Source organism: Eleginops maclovinus, chromosome 13 (genome assembly GCF_036324505.1).
Source record: "Eleginops maclovinus isolate JMC-PN-2008 ecotype Puerto Natales chromosome 13, JC_Emac_rtc_rv5, whole genome shotgun sequence".
Taxonomy (NCBI): Eukaryota; Metazoa; Chordata; class Actinopteri; order Perciformes; family Eleginopidae; genus Eleginops; species Eleginops maclovinus.
The window spans coordinates 12,790,059-12,809,841 of NC_086361.1; the positions used below are offsets into that span (position 1 = coordinate 12,790,059).

Sequence of the window (19,783 nt, forward strand, 5' to 3'; positions counted from 1 at the left end):
TATGTGTGTGTGAGAGATTTTCACCTGTGTTTATGAGAGCTTTTGGTTTCAGTTGTGTGTGTGAGAGTGTTTCACATGTGTGTGTGAACGGTATTTCTGAATAATGTCCCTAGGGGCCCCTCATAGTCAAGGACCCCCTTATACACACACACACAAATGCACACACAGTTCATGGTGGGTAGGGAATGACTGATTTACAAGACACAACACTGAGTATTGACCACATGTACTGTGACCTGAAAAAAGACGTGTGTGTGTGTGTGTGTGTGTCACTCAGGGTAGTGTTGCTAATCAATCACTCGCCACAGACCATGAACTTTAGACACCAGTAGAGGAAATAAATCTACTGACATGAAGTGGAAGAGAGGGAAGGAGGAGAGATTACTTTTTATTGTTTTTACTAAAGGGGACAATGCTCTGTTCATGCCACTTTCAATATTAATGGTAGATTTAAATGAATACAATAAATGATTCTTAAGTGACAATTATAATGACATATTATCTCCTTAAAGAGTTTGAGGAAATTGGTATGACCTTCCCTTTTATTAATTTAGTATAACATCATCATCATCTCAGATCCATGTTTTTATGGTAAAGGACACATAAAAATCTCTCTAATTGAGAGGGTGCAGTTCATCTTCTCACTTTTATTTTGTTTTGTAAGTGTAGTTACGTTAATGTGTTGTTCAATTTGTAATCCATTGTAATCCTATATTGCTAGGTCTTAAGGCAGTAAAAACCAATGAACTGAACTGAACTAACTTTATGAAGTGTGTGTGTGTGTGTGTGTGTGTGTGTGTGTGTGTGTGTGTGTGTGTGTGTGTGTGTGTGTGTGTGTGTGTGTGTGTGTGTGTGTGTGTGTGTGTGTGTGTGTGTGTGTGTGTGTGTGTGTGTGTGTGTGTGTGTGTGTGTGTGTGTGTGTGGATGATGATGATGATGATGATGATGATGATGATGATCTGAATATTAACTAAACACTGCATGATGAAACAACAATGAAACAGGAGAAACTAATGTTCAAGAAATAAAGAAAAAACATCTTTTAAAATACCAAATGACAATACTAAAGTGTGTGTGTGTGTGTGTGTGTGTGTGTGTGTGTGTGTGTGTGTGTGTGTGGCTTTGATGAAACAGTAAGTGTTGCTGTTAAATTATTAAAATATGGTCAGTTTGCTATGCGTATAAATTGTCTTTAAAAAATGGCTTTGACACCCCTTAAAAAAAATATGATGTACTCTGTATACGGAACGCATAATAAATAATTTGGGTATTTGTTTAATTCATCTTTATATCACTACAGTATAAATGCAAATGCAACATTTTGTCATAATAAAATGTAACTACAGTTCAACTTTTTGAAGACATTCAAATGATATTGTGCAATGACTTATAATTATGGGTCATCATTAGTTATAAATATAATAACCTCAATACATGCAAACACTTTAATTTGTTTATCTTTAACCTTACTCCTATGTTTGCTATGATCTTCTGTTTCATTTAAGACACAGTTATATTAAACATGCTGACTTATATGTGCTCTGATTGGAAAGAGGAGCTGAGAGAAGGCTTTTGCTGTACATGTAAAAACCACCTGCCTCACAGGGACGAGAGACAAGTGGTAAGAAAGTAAATGGCCACTAAATTGATACAGTTCCTGTTCTCCCAATGGAACAAGTCAGGTTGGAGCAGGGAAAGTAACATAAAATATTTATGGGGGAACATGGGGAGAGACTGGAGGAAGACCAGATTCAGAGCCTGTTGGTCTGTGGGGTCAGATCTTGGGGCAGTATCATCTCAATAAAATACACACAAACAAACTCAAACACACACATTCACACCACAGATGTACACACATTCTCTAGCATCCAATGGTCTCTCTGTACTATCACTTTGGTGGTTAGGGACTTGTAGCTACACTATTTAAGGGAAACAAACAGACTTTAATACTGAACTCCTCCACCCCTTGATTCTTATGAGAATAAAAATGTAATTTGCTTCCAATTCTGCTTTCCATTTTTTACATAGCTCAATACATTATGAGTTTACTCAAAGCAACATGTCTTTTTATTGAACGATTATAATAAAAACAATATCACAAACAGCTACATCATGCATGCTTTTTTTTTGTCTCTTTTTGAAGTATAGAAGATATACTGGTATAGTTAGTGACATAGCCTAGAAGTGATCACATGCATGATCTTTCAAGGGAAACGTTTTTTGGATGCCTATTTAGGAATGAATTAGTTAAAGTTCCCCTATTATACTCAACTTCCACTTTTCAGCAATATATTATAGGTCTCAGATACTAAACATGTCTCTGAAGTTTTTGGCATGCTACAGCTTATGCATTTTAGCATGCCATCAATCCTCTTCTGTTTAAGTCATTTGACCACATTTATACAGCAGACTACTACATATATAAACATTACATCTTTACAGAAAAAACTCCAATGTTCTTCTTTAATCTTTATCTCGACATGTATAGCAGCCATTCCAGTGTGTGTGTTGAATTCCAACACAGAGAAACATTGTCAGTAGTTTAAAGAATACAAAAAAAAAAAAAAAAAAATTGAATTCAAAGACATACCTATAAATAATAAAAGAAGAGAAACTGATAATGCTGAAGTGGTCTCTTCATTTTTTCCGGGGCTGTACATTTTATTATAGGTAATATGCTTATTTCAAAACACCTTAAAGCTAAAAGTAAATCAATATCCATTTCTTAATCAAAACTGGTCTGTAAGACAATTGTATTATATAAAAAATAGGTGCTCTCAGTGATGTCCAACGTAATCTAAATAAACTCAATAAAAATGGTTTTATTTGCTACACTCACTTGCACTGCTAACTTTGAATTTATATCCAAACCATGAGAGAGTTCATGGTCTGTACAGTAGGTTAACATAAGAAGACTCCATGATGTGATTTAATGAAGCAGGTCACTTCAGAGAAATTATCTTTCAACACGACAGAAAGCCTTAAGTACGCACCAGTTTGTTGCCTCATTCTGTCCATATCCACATCTCCCTTTCTTTCATGGCAGTAATAATAATGAGAAATCTATTTTTCCTCTTGGCAATAAAGAGACCATCAGATACAGGGGAAGGAGAGAAAAAGAGAAACAGGGTCTGACAATCGCATTAGCCAGACTGCATGGTTGCTTTTTGGACAAAATAAAGAAGTGTGTGTGTGTGTGTGTGTGTGTGTGTGTGTGTGTGTGTGTGTGTGTGTGTGTGTGTGTGTGTGTGAGAGCAGAGAAAGCACTCTGCTGATATTAGCTCGTTCTTCATTCACTCGCTAATGTGATTTCACTCTATACACCACACACCAATCCTGCAGGAATAGACCTTGAATGACACCCTTGGTTCCATCTCTCTTTCACTTTCTCTCAAATAATTTTGGTTTTACCTCATAAATCTCAAAACACAGAAATCCGGGATACATTCTTATACAGGAAATAGAGTATACAGGCTGTTTGTGTGAGTGTGCGTGTTTGTTTGTGTTAAAATGTTGTCTCTAGAGGAGTGAAGCATTACAAATAAGATTTTGGAAGGGAAGCGGAAGGGTTCAGAGTTTATTTACATAACAAGATATTTGTGTTTTTCCTGCTGGCTGCATTTTATCAAAAGCTCCGTACAATACCATGAATGCATGCAATGTTTCAAAAAGGATATTATATTTCCATTATCTGTTTTGGTTAATGCCTTTGGAACAATATATTGGTTGGATTGAAATTAAACAAACATTTGTCAATTTGCCACCCATTGGGAGAACAGGCAGCTTAGAATAAAAAGGCAAAGAAGATGCCTGTCCAACTATTGTTCGAAATGATCGAAGGAGAAATGCGAGAAGAATAATTACAACAGTAAGATTTCTGTGGTAATTGCAGCTGAAGTGACACAGAAAATAGACACATTTTGACCCACATGAACAAAACAGGAAGTAATTTCATCATAAACCATCATATATAGGCTTAGCATTCTGTTTCAATGTTGTGACTACTGAAGGATGTGTGGCTGAGGGAGCAGTGCTTTGGATGGCTTGGGGAACGGCACGTGTGCAGATGAGCAAAGCGCTGTCCATGCGTGCAGGTCATATATGTGTTTCTTGATGGATAGTTCTACAAGACGGGAAGAGGGGGAAAAAAACAGGAAGAGCAGTGAAATAAAAGAAAGGATCACACTGCAAAAGCCTAAAGAGCAAGTGGAAGATATGGGCCTACTAAGAGTGGAGATGAGAGGAAAGCGAACAAAAATGGGAAGGCAGCTGAGCCAAAAAAGGAGGAAGACATTAAAGCGATGGCTACTCTAAAGACCGAAGGCAACATTCATGTTTTGAGTGGCATTGGACTAGATGAGAGAGAACAAAGATATAGAAAAGGAGTTGAGTCAGCTCAGAAAGGGAGTCCAGATGTGAGTAAGGGCCAACTACAAAATGGGAAACTAAAACAACAGGAAGCAAATTGACAGGAGAGATAGAAGCATGTTGTACAGGTTTGGATGAGCAGAAAAACAGACAGGATGATTTGATAAAAATGCATGTACAAGAGGAAGACACTCAAGTAATAAACTTAACTACTAAAGAACAAATTGGGGGAGAAGTGAGACATGACAAACAAGAGATGATGGATGAGCAAATACAAACAATAAAATAGAGTTTAGGAAATTGAGGAAATTAGTATGAGAAGGGTGAGAGTGTGAAAAAATAAAGAGGAGATGGAAGAAAAAGGAAAGTAGATTGAACGGATTGAGACAAAGAATAGATAGAGGGCTAATGGAGGGCTGGGTTTAAAAATAAACAATATGTTGCGGTTGTTTTGCTTCTAGAACGCGCAATTGATTACATATGGAGACGGAAAGGAAGATGAGAGGGCAGATAGAAAATAGAGATGAAAATAGAGAATTAAAGGGCATCCAACATTGTGAATGTCAAACCTTTTAGAAACACTTCATTATAACTAGAGACACATGTTTACTAAAACTTTTAGGTCTTGCTGTTTGTGGAAGACACCAAACAACATACTATGTCTTGCCGCAGTCATATTAGCTAGTAAGATATTACTTTTCATTAACCAGGATCCAATTGATAGTATTATGTTGAATTATTTTCTGACATTACTCTTTTATCTTGTCAGGAAGCACAAAGGGAGGAATAAAACACTAAACAATAGGATACACAGCTTTGAGGAATAATGGTGCGTCCACACCAGACCCGATGCAAATATTCCCATGTCAGTTGTGTTTACTCGCGTCATTCAAATAATATGGTAGATACAAACTACAACAACATGAACACATTTTACCGTGATTGAATTGTACTACACGTTTAATAATAATGCCAAAATAACAACACACTGATACCGGTTTGTAAAAAAACATGAATTAATGCTTTAATGTGTGTCATCACAAGACGGCAGACGAAAAACCCTTTGAAATGTGTGTTTTCTGAGTGGAGATCGGATCGATCAGGCTAAGCTCACGTTGTAGCTGCTCCTTCCACACTCACAACAACATCATGCAGACATAAATAAAGCAGCGACTGTAATCACCATGCCTTAGACAGTCTGTGGTTTGTATATGTATAACTTTTCTCCAGTTTCTGAACAGATATGAGGAGCTGGGGGCTCTGTGTGCCAACGGCTAACGGCTGATGTTTTGATTTTCTAATTCAACGTCAGAGACGGCAGGCTGAGATCCGTACCGCTGATTGGTTAACGCGAGAACACTCGCGATTGACGAAGCCCCCTTCAATCGCCTCATTTGCGCCGCGTCATCCGCTTCATGCGTGTTGCCGGAGCGAATTCGCGCCTCTCTGCGTCTTAACCTTGACTCTACATGCAATCGCAACGCGCCCCAGATCTCAACGCGCCCCAAAATCGCTTCGCGTTGGGTGTGAACGCACCATTAGACAGGAGAAACCTGTTACTAATGAATATCTACTGAATTGGTTCCAAAAAAAAAAAAACAGGGGATACATGGCCTACTAAAACATAAAAGAGACTTTTGTCAACCCATGTTTCAAAGTATCAGACGTTGAACTCTGACTGCAATGGAAAGAAGAGACACATTCAAGATTGACAGATGCCAGAGAGTGATGCTCTGTGTAGAAATGAAAAGTAATTTAGGAAAAACGGAATGAGAAAAAAACAAAGATAACAAATTAGGGGACAAAAGTAAAAAGGATTTCGAGAAAAAAAAGAAGAAAGGGTGATGGTTAAAAAAACAACCTGGTAGCTTTATGAATGCCAGGAAAAGGAAAAAGGCAGAAAGAGAGGGAGAATCTAGATGTAGGTGGGTAAATGCCACTGAGAAGAGCTGAGAGAACAGAAAGTGTGCAAGGACGTTGAGGTAAAGAGGAGGAAAAAAACAAGTTAAAAGGCTTACTGTAATGCTAGTGGAAAGGCTGTCCGAGAAGTGTAAGAGGAGGAGAAGCGTGTGGAAGATGAAAGAGGATGGAAGGAAGGAAGGAAGGATGGAGGTGAAGTAAAGGGAAGAATGCTAGCTTAAGGACAACAAGAAATGTGTTGCAGTGGCAGAAACTTTAAGGTTTCGCTGTTGTCCATACCTGTATAAAAGCTGGCCTTCCATTCCTCCTTCTCTCCTCTTTCTCATTTAATTCAAGGAATGTAAAAGCTGAGTGCACACCTGGGAAGTTTTGTGCAAGCATATTTTTGGAGGACACACTCAATCATCTGGAGTTTAGATTAAAAGCGGCCTTGCCCCCTTAGTTGACTCTCCGTTTTTGTTTACCTTTTGTCCAAAAACCCATTTCAACATGACAGTTTAGCTAACCAATGCTCACTTTTTTAGTGAACATTTTCATCTTGTTGTTTCGGTTTGGTTAAATACCCCTATCCAGTCTATTTGGTTTTAATGCAGTCCTGTTTTTATGTTTTCAAATAGCTGTTTTGTGCTCTGCCTCGGGGCTGTTTGCAGTGGTACTGCTAAAAGCAAACATCATAGATAGCAGCGTAATCAAAATGCCAAATTATTCTTATGTACGTGTCATCTGATGAAACACATGGGGACATAAAATGCAGGAGTCTTAACTTCATTAAACACATTCAAATCTGATTTTATGAATACATTATGTACTTTTCCAGGCACTTATTTTCAAGTTTAGCTGATGAATGTGTCTGTTGTCTTTGTTTTAACACATCAATATGCTAATATTTTTGTTGCTATAGGTTAACAAGCTGTCAGGCCTTTTGTTCGCTGACAATAGAGGAACTGTCGTGTTTTTCTGTATGGTTCATGTGTCTGGTCGTTTGCTGATAATGTCAACACGTTGTGCTCTGTGTTTCTACAGGCTAACAGGCTTCCAGGCTCCTCCCCCTGTCACCAGCACAGGAAACGTCTTCTCGCTGAGGTTGACCAGTGACTTCGCTGTCTCTGCACATGGCTTCAAACTCAACTATGAAGGTCAGACACTGTCAGTGTGTGTTTGTGTGTCTGTGTGTCTGTGTGTGTGTGTGTGTGTGTGGGGTGGGGGGGGGGGGGGTTTGGTGTCTAATCATGTTTAGGCTGGGCTTTATTGAGGATTATCTAAAGTTCATAAACATTATCAATATAAATAACAATCACTGCCCCCTTACAAAGAACGATAAAAGTCTAAAACCCTCTGTTTTTGAACCCATAAGTGATTGAGCAGATGCAGTGTGTGTTGTTTACCTAAAGCAACCCCTGATACACACATTACAATGGAACGTTGAATTTCCCCACAGGGATTAATAAAGATACATCTTATCTTATCTTTAAAAAACACTATATGTTTTCTTTTGGTAACCTTTAACTCTGAGCCCCCTATTTTGAGCAGTATTTACATATAAAGATGTTGTTTTATTCCCGGGGACATGGAGTACAAGTTGTTAATTTCATCCCTTTGAGGGCCATTCAGAATCTGAAAATGTTCAAGGAAAACTGTCATCTTCTGAACTTCGTCCATGTTTGTTGGCTCCTTTCCACTCAGCACAGCAAAGGACTCCCTAATGGGTGACAAGTTCATTCCTTTTCAACATGGCAGGCTGTCAAACCTACAGAGAGAGAGGAAAAATCATGGGCAGAGCACGACACAAAAGGAGAGCATACTGAAGGCTTGCAAGGACATGAACAGTAAAGGTTTTGTGGCCATATTTTTATCAGAGAACACCAATCCAACACATTTTGCAATTTATTTACCGTTTCACTGAGGAAATGTTTGCATGACCTAAAAATAATACTTTTTGAGACCTTGTTATAGTTTTTGAAATGTTAAAAGGAAAAAAGGCAAGGTGGGTAGCTAAAGCGACCCTTTTTGCCCTCTCCCTTTAGGGCTTGAGTAAACACCATGGCACCATTTTTCACAGATGAAAGAAGCGATATAATTAGTTGAAGTGAAGGTTAAAATTAGAAACTCACTATGAATAACCACCATGTCCTGTGTGCATTTAAGATTTCAGATTAGATTTAGATTAGAAAAACTTTGATGTCCTCAATGAGGCAGTTAGTTCCAGAGCATAAAACTTTGGGCCTAAGGCGCACATGACACTGAGCAACCCAACAAAACAAATAAGTTTACACTAATGTAGCCCTCTGCTTTCCACTGAGCAGATCTCTGATATATCAACAGGGAGTTCATATACAATGCCATATGCCAAATACAAGGACAAGACATTAACTCAGGCATTAGAGAATACACATTCAAATGAAGTTTTAATAAGTACAGTCATTATGCATATGGTTTTAACATCATACACTTCGGAATACTCTGTTGCAATGTATATATTAAAGTTGCAGAGGTTCACGGATGGTGTTTGAGACGTGGTCATGTAGTATTAATTTAGCCCTACTGTGTACTGATGGGATATTCATACTGAATCTGGATTATGGCTTATAACAGTAACCATTGTGACCACCAACAAGATATCACTCAGAGGTCGGTTTTCCAAGAAATTGATACTATAAAAGGGAGTGTGTAAAAAACATTTTAATTAAAGGCGCACATACTTAAAGCAGTATTCGTATGTAGAGTAAGCCATATGGGCCCATGTTTACTGGAGCGGCTGTTCCCTCCTAAGACAAGTATAATGTGCCAACGCAAAAACGTCCTGTAAAAAAAAAGAACGTTGCCTAGTGTAATGTTTGATGTAAACAGAATGTATGTTTGTTCAATTTAGTTCACTAACTTTCAGCTGACAGCTTGTTGGCATTTACATGCACACTCTGTGATGCGTACAGACACACACACACATACACAGTGCTGTTCCCTGCTGCTGGCTGTCGACAATAATACACTGCTAAACGGTCTCTCTGTGTCCCTCTGCATCCGTCTCAGGGCCTTTGTGCCTGTCTGTATGTTGGCTGGGTGGTCGGTGGGTTTTTCATTTGTTGATATGTGTGTTTGCTGTGCAGCATAAAGACAATATCACTGATTGCATAGTGCATTGGTTTAAGCCTCTACACATGCTGTGTGTGTGTGTTTGTGTGTGTGCATGTCTGTTTGTGTTTGTGCTACTTGTATATCCAAGTAGTTGTCCCAGATTTATTCACTGGCACTAGTTTCCACTTGCTACTTGGCCCATGTTCATTGTGTGTGTGTGTGTGTGTGTGTGTGTGTGTGTGTGTGTGTGTGTGTGTGTGTGTGTGTGTGTGTGTGTGTGTGTGTGTGTGTGTGTGTGTGTGTGTGTGTGTGTGTGTGTGTGTGTGTGTGTGTGTGTGTGTGTGTGTGTGTGTGTGTGTGTGTGTGTGTGTGTGTGTGTTTCCAAGCACAACACGGAGAGTTTGCTCCAGGGACTTATCTGAAGAGCCCCTACTGCTGATACATTCAGCTGTTTGACGTACCCTGGGAGTGAGAAAGGAAGACAGATCTCTCTTGGCATTTGCAAAAATGCATCATTATGCATATGATCTGTCTTTCTATATTAAGCATTCATCCCGTACTGTCCAAAACACACAGGATCGCTGTGAATTTATACAGTGGAGAGGAGATTTCTTTATAAGGAATGAACCACCCTGATTTGGAAACATTTTGGCAAATCATGCTTGTACCATGTAATCCTCCTGCCTAATCTGTAACTGGAGCCATTTCAGATTTTAGATGTCTGCAGGTAATGCCTAAGCATTGTCAACAGCACATTTTTAGAAAAAGAACTGTCAAATGTACTGCCTATCATCATTACTCGTGGAAGTGGTGTTTGTTGTAAACATGTTTACAACTCTCATGTCAGAGAAATTACTAGTTTCATTATGTATTCAACCATTAGATATGAGAACTTTAGAATCCCTTGTTGAATCATAGGTCTTTCTCTCTCTCTCTCTCTCTTTCTCTCTCTCTCTCTCTCTCTCTCTCTCTCTCTCTCTCTCTCTCTCTCTCTAAATCGTAACATTAGATATGCAAAGACCCTGGATCAGATATCATTGTCAAGATAACGGTGCCAGATACAGAGCCCACATGTTCAAAAAGGATCTATTTAGACTTCTCCCCATGTGTGGTGCCAGCTTTTATTCTCAAATGTTATCGTGCATAAGTAATATATTAACAAATCAAGATCTTATCGAAAGTAAATCCATTTCTACTTTTTTGTTAATACAACAATATATCCTATACTAAATATAAAGACTGACTAAGTTGGAGGAGAACTACAAGTAAGTGCAGCAGTGGTAATGATGCAGACATTTCTACTACTCTGCTGGATAGAGTAAGCCAAGGCAAAACACTGGATTTACTAATAGATAGCGAGGATAGTCAGTTCAGCCGTTGGTTGCTGGTGAGCTCCTCACGTCATGACTAAAATAATTAACTCAAAACCAAAGTAAATCTGCTACAACACTGGATAAAGGTGAGGAAGACATTTGGACCAGCTCAAGACTTTGAAGTTGAAGTTAACCAACCTGATTTGGACATCTGATGATGAACCCCCTGGACAAGTTGCTGTTGCTTTATTCCAGCACGTCAGACTAACAGGTGACCCTCGAGCAAACCCAGAAGATGCCAGAGGGCGTTCATATCCCACCGGGCCTGTGAACGCATTAGGACTCTTCCCTCTAGAGCCACGGAGGAGATGTGTATGGGGAGGAGGATATCTGGAGTGCTACTGCATCTTTCAGACCATTATGTTTCAGAGGATTAATAGATTACCTCCCTGTATTTTCTAAGTTATAACATGGAAATACATGAAACAGGTTAGTTCATTGATCGCTCCATATGAGGGAATTTTGCTATGGCAGTGCAAAGGTACAGTATTGTGGCTCCTTTCTTTTCAGCCTGTCTGCCTGCTGTGATTCACTTTGATGTAATCCTTGAAGATTTCTCCCCCCTTCCTCTGAAGACTGTCAGGTCATAACTAATTCATACACCAGCACATACCATACAATGTGTGCACGTGCATGTGAGTGCGGAGAGAAAGAGAGTGGTGTATTATTTAGCAAGATGTCGGGGGCATTTTGGTATTGTGCTGATGAGACGGAATCATAGATTATCACAGCACTTAGACACATGCGCACGCGGACGCACAGGCACACACACACACACACACACACACACACACACACACACACACACACACACACACACACACACACACACACACGCACACACTGCTATTATGACCGTTGTTGAATAATTATTATTTTAGTTTCCTCTTAATCATCCTCCTCCGTCTTTATCTGCACCACCTTCTTCTTGTGCTTTTATCTTCACACATCCTAGATTAGCAACATTTAAGTAAATCTTAGATAAAGTAGTCAGAAAAACGTTAAAGGAACTTCAAGTATTTTGCAATAATGACTTATAAATCACCTATTCATTTCATTATTTTTTTCCGTGATTGTCTCTGAGCACATACTATTATCATGTTCTTATTATTTACTGGACTGACATACAAACATAAAAATAAAAAGTATATAAAACACATATTCATATTCATTTGATGAAATCTCTCGCCATGAGGTTGTCATATGCCGACAGGCATATAAGAAACATGTTTCTGATCTTAATGCAATCCATAAGTCACCGGTTCAAAATATACAAGAATCAGAACATTTGTTTGTGTAATACACAGAGACATATATTATAAAATACCATCAGCTCAGAAACATAGATCTACATCGCCCACATTCATACAATATATATTCAGACAGGTCCATGTGTTCAGAGGCAGTGGCAAACACGGAAAGCACATACAGACATGGAGCTGAATACCATGCACACACTGACACACATCTCCCAGATGTAATCATTTTACCCAGGACTGGAGAACATGTTCTTCATCCTCGAACACGCGGCCATGTGACTAACAATTCAGCAGAGATTTTGCCCCCCCACCCGCTCTCTCTCATTCACAACCTCTCTTCTCTCTTGCTGTTTTTCCTGGACTCCTCTGAACTCGCATTATCACCAGTGCTTGTTTTTCTGCCCTCCATGATACAATAATAACACAGTCTTTCTACCTTCATTTACACTTACAACAGAGAGTTTGCATAGTGCCTCGAGAGAAGGCATAAACAAAGTTTAATAAGAAATAGAGGGAGATAAAAAAGAAAACACATTCAATGAAAAATGGTTTAAGGTGCAAACAAAACCAACGTTGATCTTTCTTTTTAATATAGTACTGGGAGCCTGTGGTTCCTGCTATAGTTTATCGAACACAAATCAAGGTAAAACACAATATATTTAATTGTTAAGTTAGTTTTATGTTGAGTAGTGGCCTGAAATAACTTAAATAAACATGTATACATTCGGACTGAGGCAGGGCTGGTGAAAGTGGCATTGGTCTAAATGAAACCAGATAAAAAGCAGAGATTACCTTCCAGTCCGATACTTCATATTTTTCTGCGTTGTTGAAATTGCATTTTTGCAAGCAAACATACACTGCTGGCGCTAGGTTAAACACTTTGGGAGCTCTCACTGGCCAGATGTCTCTTGCATCGATGGACCCTTTTCCATCTGGGCATTTATCCATCAGTTCCAGATAATATCATTGAGAGTGTTACTCACAGAGGTTCACAGCCAATGACCTTCTGGTCACACACTCATTCCCTGAACCAGCTCTGCTACAAGCTAGATATAAATGATTTAGATTTTCATAGAAGGGAGCTAGTAGACCTCTTACTTTACTAAGAGGTCAGGGCTGACTTTTTCAACAGAATGATGTTTGTCCATAACTTTTTGGCCTCTATGGATACCAGAGCTAATACAACCTTACACAACCCCTTTGGGTACGGACTCATTTTTCAAGTTTTTGGTACAACAAGACAGGTGCTATACCTTGCCTTGCTTTGCCCTGCCTTGCCTTGCCTTGCTTAGAATGTGTTGAGAAAATGACTGCTGACACTGGAGTGCTTATGTCTACACAGTCAACCTCCTGTAGATATCAAATGTTGGGTTATCTTTATTTTGTTTTGTGTGCTGCTGCTTCTGATGATAGCAGTTTGGTCTTAAATTCCAAAGAAATTAAAAATATATTTGAGAAGAAAAAAAAAGTTTACTGAGTTTTATTTTACAAAAGTAGACTAACTTGACAATGGCCACCTTACAGAAGGTTTTTAAAGGCCTCGATGGCATGTTTTGGTCTGTGGTTTTCACCAACAGATATGGATCGTCTAATTGGTACTGTATTTTTAGCCACATTTTCACAGCTGACGTTTGTGTCTTGCACTAAAAGTCCCTAGGTACAGTTGTGGCTTTGACAAAAAGGCTGCACTTTATTTATAAATCAACAGCCACCTACAGTACAATGTCTTCCTTTTTAAATGATCAAATTTGATTTTACTTTTGTGATTCTTAATCACATTAAGGCTTTAGCACACTTGTTTTTGACATGACAAGAAGCCAGGAAATTAAAGAGGACAACTGAGTTGAGTAAACTGGAAAAGAGAGATGGAATTAAGGACATTTGCCATTACACCCACAAAGGTTCAAACCATGTGGTCAATTGCCAACCTGGTTATGACATTTAAAAGTATCAAAGACGTAGGATTATTTGGTTTATAAATCAGGTGTTAATTTGATTTATACTCAGAATTCAGTACACTCGTTTTTTTTTATTGATACATTGTTCCTAAATGTTTCTTTTCCTCAAGCCGTTATATTGCAGGCTTAATCACTAATTAGCAGTAAACACAAGCCAAAAACATTCAATTGTCACATTGATGAGACTAATCAGACTGCAGCTGATTGGCAATGTTCCAGTAAAACTAAACAGTAGCATCTAATAGAGCTAAATTACAGATACAAAAAGCATTCGTATTCAGACGCAACGGTTTAAGGAGAATATTTAGTTTGTTCTTGTCTCTGATACCTTATCATCACTTGATTGATGATTTTAGCCTATTGAACATGATCCAAAAGTGTGTGTGTGTGTGTGTGTGTGTGTGTGTGTGTGTGTGTGTGTGTGTGTGTGTGTGTGTGTGTTTGTGTGTTTTTGTGGGTTTGGTGTGTGTGTTTGTGTGTTTTTGTGCCCTATGCACCAGCGATGTATATTGCAACAGTGCATGTGGTTGAGGTTCTGGCTTTGGCTTCGCTGATCTTTATCAAAGAGACTCGAGGGGACTGATAATATCCACTCCTGTATCTTGGATCCCTGCACCTGTCTGTCTTCCTTCCTTCCTTATTTCCTTCCTTCCTACCTTATTTCCTTCCTTCTTTCCTTCCTTCCTACCTTCTGTTCTTCCTTCTTCCTTCTCACTTCCATTGATCATTCTGTCCTTCTCTCTTGTCCTTCAATTCAACAATTGAATCCAGCTCAGTTAACGGCATCATGGAATACAGAAGGTGACCCTTATAGTGGAGGTTGGTTGAAGGAGCTGCAACTAAATAGGATCTGAAAGGTGATTCTATTTAGTACTATTCAAAATTCAACTTCAACATATACAAAAAAGTTGCAAGTAGAAATATTTATCTTTCTTTTGTGAAATATAATAACTATAAATAAAGGACGTCGCTGCAGGACAGTATTATATATATATATATATATACAGTGGGGAGAACAAGTATTTGATACACTGCCAATTCTGCAGGTTTTCCCACTTACAAAGCATGTAGAGGTCTGTAATTTTTATCATAGGTACTCACTTCAACTGTGAGAGACGGAATCTAAAACAAAAATCCAGAAAATCACATTGTATGATTTTTAAATAATGAATTAGCATTTTATTGCATGACAAGTATTTGATACATCAAAAAAACAGAACTTAATATTTGGTACAGAAACCTTTGTTTGCAATTACAGAGATCAGACGTTTCCTGTAGTTCTTGACCAGGTTTGCACACACTGAAGCAGGGATTTTGGCCCACTCCTCCATACAGATCTTCTCCAGATCCTTCAGGTTTCGGGGCTGTCACTGGGCAATACGGACTTTGAGCTCCCTCCAAAGATTTTCTATTGGGTTCAGGTCTGGAGACTGGCTAGGCCACTCCAGGACCTTGAGATGCTTCTCACGGAGCCACTCCTTAGTTGCCCTGGCTGTGTGTTTCGAGGCGTTGTCATGCTGGAAGACCAAGCCACGACCCATCTTCAATGCTCTTACTGAGGGAAGGAGGTTGTTGGCCAAGATCTCGCGATACATGGCCCCATCCAGGCTCCCCTCAATATGGTGCAGTTGTCTTGTCCCCTTTGCAGAAAAGCATCCCCAAAGAATGATGTTTCCACCTCCTTGCTTCCTGGTTGGGATGGTGTTCTTGGGGTTGTACTCATCCTTGTTCTTCCTCCAAACACGGCGAGTGGAGTTTAGACCAAAAAGCTTTATGTTTGTCTCATCAGACCACATGACCTTCTCCCATTCCTCCTCTGGATCATCCAGATGGCCATTGGCAAACTTCAGAGCGGCCAGGACTTGCGCTGGCTTGAGCAGGGGGACCTTGCGTGCGCTGCAGGATTTTAATTCATGACGGCGTAGTGTGTTACTCATGGTTTTCTTTGAGACTGTGGTCCCAGCTCTCTTCAGGTCATTGACCAGGTCCTGCCGTGTATTTCTGGGCTGATCCCTCACCTTCCTCATGATCATTCATGCCCCACGAGGTGAGATCTTGCATGGAGCCCCAGACCGAGGGAGATTGACCGTCATCTTGAACTTCTTCCATTTTCTAATAATTGCGCCAACACTTGCTGCCTTCTCACCGAGCTGCTTGCCTATTGTCCTGTAGCCCATCCCAGCCTTGTGCAGGTCTACAATTTTATCCCTGATGTCCTTACACAGCTCTCTGGTCTTGGCCATTGTGGAGAGGTTGGAGTCTGTTTGATTGAGTGTGTGGACAGGTCTCTTTTATACAGGTAACAAGTTCAAACAGGTGCAGTTAATACAGGTAATGAGTGGAAACAGGAGGGCTTCTTAAAGAAACACTAACAGGTCTGTGAGAGCCGGAATTCTTACTGGTTGGTAGGTGATCAAATACTTGTCATGCAATAAAATGCAAATTAATTATTTCCAAATCATACAATGGGATTTTCTGGATTTTTGTTTTACATTCCGTCTCTCACAGTTGAAGTGTACCTATGATAACAATTACAGACTTCTACATGCTTTGTAAGTGGGAAAACCTGCAGAATCGGCAGTGTATCAAATACTTGTTCTCCCCACTGTATATATATAAGCATCAGCAAATAGAAGGGGTTTGAACCCATGCTTTTGTTTGCGGCTCTCATAGGATTGTGTGATTATTTTTGTTGATAAACTTGCAAATGTTGATTTGCTAAAAATCAATTGTAAGTAAAAGTGTAGAGTAGTTCTGATCTTACTATTGTGAGTCAACATTTAAGAATTTCACAGACCAGCAGTGGGAGAAAATGCATATTCTAGTAACAATATGGTAATATAATGTATGCATTTATACAATTTCACAGCTCAATATCCATATTTATCACCCACAATATACACACTCAATACAAAAATACCAACTGTGTGTGTGCCTACATACATATACAACTGAGTCCGTCATATTTCACAAGTCAGGTATGTCCCTTGAGGTACAATAGTAGAGCACAAGTCTTTGTTAGTGTCTATGCCTCTATATAATGTATGTGCATTCATCCTATGTATTGCCATGTTTTACTGTGACGCAGGTAAGTGTGAAATATTTGATATCTGAGAGTGTAGAAAAAATGTAAGTCAGAAGATGGGCATAGTCTATAAAGGAGTAACGGAAAGTGATAAAGATAACATAAATACAGACAATCAAAGGAAGGTAGGAAATAAAGAGAATATTAAAGGGAATAAAACAAATGAAGTAGAAAAGCAAACCTGCACTGAGACCAGAGAAGAGAGTGAGGAATAGAAGAGGGTACAAGAAGAGAAGGTGCTCCCTGTAATAATGTAATGTGGTCTACGCGTTCTAGATGAACAGGAGAAATCAATGCTGTTTTAAAGCTGTGTGTGTGTGTGTGTGTGTGTGTGTGTGTGTGTGTGTGTGTGTGTGTGTGTGTGTGTGTGTGTGTGTGTGTGTGTGTGTGTGTGTGTGTGTGTGTGTGTGTGTGTGTGTGTGTGTGTGTGTGTGTGTGTTCATTATCTACCGTGTGACTGAGATCCTCGCTGTTCCAACCGCTGCAAGGTCAGCTTCAACGCAGTGGCATCAATCAAAACACACACACACACACAAATACACACACGCAGGCATAGTGACAGGAGATGTGGAGAGCAGATTGTAGTATGTAACCGAGTTTTAAAGGAAAATACAGGTTTTAAAAATCATCTCTCTTGTCTACCGATCTTTCACCTGTGAGTTGGCTCTACTGTGATGCACAGGACACGGATCATGTATAAAATTGTATATAAAAAAGCATGCATTATTTAAATGTAAATAACCAACAGTAGCTCATATGAATACCTATAAATCAGTTATTTTGAATTTCTGGCTGTGATTTATGTGGCCTGTGACATGCTGTATTTCCAACCCACCAGAGACTAAAGTAATATGCAAATTATCCTCCAAACCATATGCTTGTTACCAGGGTGACAGTCATATTTGTCACCATATAATAATATTCAACTATTGTTCGTAAGACAATATTCAACATCTGATATGGGTCATTTAAACAGCATAAATTAGATGGATTAAGGTCTGGAATATGCCAATATTTTGGGAGAATTTAGAAGCAGAAAGAGTATTTGAAATATGTCTTGCAACACACAGCCTTTGCCCAGTTTGCTGTCTTTGCTCTGTGAGTTGTAAACAAATGAATTAGTGATGCATGCTTATTATAACAGCCCACATTTCTGCTCAGAAAGAGAAACACAGTTCATTTTAAATAAAGGACTATAATTTCAACAGGATTTAGAAAATAACCTGCAAATGTTGCAACGCTGACCTTTTATAAAAATATGGTTGAAGGAATCTTCATGTTCGGAGAGTTTATCAAGTCTGCCAATGGCTTAAAACTTTTCAAAAATATCCTTTTCTGACAGCTGGATTCAGGAACATTGTGTTTCCTGGAATAAGGGCAAAACTCAAATAATATTGTGTGCATTTTCATTGAGTGAAGTTTTCAGTTTTATACAGAAAGAATTCAGACACTACAAGGTTACCTGACATCGTGAAAAGAAAGAGACATTATCTTGTTATCCGGATCGTTGTTTATAATTCTATAATAGCATTTTACTAACTAGCTGCCAAATCTCTCACTGTCAGGCCTTCAACGACTATCAATACAATATACCAATTTGATGTCTTGATAATGTTATTACAGTAAATGCCAGCCAAACGTCTTTGTATCTGGCTAGGCAGAATACAGTAGGTGTCCCTCATCTCAGATGTCCAGCAACTAAAAAACTGATCTCGATATCTAGATGCAACTTTTTTGAAGATTGATTTAACTCTGCCAAATGTTTAAGAACCTCAAAAGGTTAGTTGTCTAACTTCATATATCGTAAAAGAAAAAGCGTCTGATACTTGGAAAATGTAATCAGAATAAAGTGTAAAGTCTTTCAGTGCACGGATTGGCAAGATAAGAGTTTGACACTAAAAGAAGTCCAGCAAATTATATATTGGCCTCGTACCTGAATGGTATTAAATACTATGATTGAATTATAGCTAACGGCTACCAAACCCATTTGAGCCAAGACACGATAGAAATTACATCAAATGATATATTGATTTGATATTTAAGTCTGTCAGACAACCACTGGCCACCTGGCTAAAATATAGGCTATGCTGGTCCATAGTTAAAATTAGTGTGTGTGTGTGTGTGTGTGTGTGTGTCTGTGTGTGTGTGTGTGTGTGTGTGTGTGTGTGTGTGTGTGTGTGTGTGTGTGTGTGTGTGTGTGTGTGTGTGTGTGTGTGTGTGTGTGTGTGTGTGTGTGTGTGTGTGTGTATGTGTGTGTGTGTGTGTGTTGAAAATAATACAGCCTCCTGGCCGATGTCAGTCCATTATTCAGCTTTATATCAGCCAACCAATCAAACGGTCTCCCTTCAGGGTCATCACCTCGGCCCATCCAATCAGCTCCTCCTGCCAAGCAGGAAGGAATGTCACCTCATTAGCATAACCACAAAATGAGCAGGGTCATGCTGACTTGGCAGTTTCTGATGCCTTAAGTCAGACAGCACTATGAGGAGGATTAAGGAAAACGTATCCCTCAACACATTCAGCCAATCAAAGACAATTTTCACCCAATGTTACGCCATCCCATAAAATGTGATAAGGAACATCGACAGAATGATCTCTAACCTCCTTTAGCTGCTTCTCATAAGCACATTTCATTATTTTAGGGCACTCCATAAGGGTTTTCCTCTCAATATTTAATTGTCTAATTAATTGTTAAAAATACTATCAGCGCTGTATTCGTATGCCCCCATGCTCTCTCTTCTATCAGCA

At 39.1% G+C, this 19,783-nt stretch overlaps 1 protein-coding gene across 1 annotated transcript in view; it reads left to right on the plus strand.

Annotated features, from left to right (window-relative positions):
* The window catches only part of csmd3b (CUB and Sushi multiple domains 3b), a 312,509-nt gene that overhangs the window by 91,699 nt on the left and 201,027 nt on the right, over positions 1 to 19,783 (plus strand). Inside the window, exon 3 of the mRNA XM_063899320.1 lies at positions 7,312 to 7,424. Coding sequence (XP_063755390.1) covers positions 7,312 to 7,424 — 113 coding nt within the window. The remainder of the gene's footprint in view (positions 1 to 7,311; positions 7,425 to 19,783) is intronic.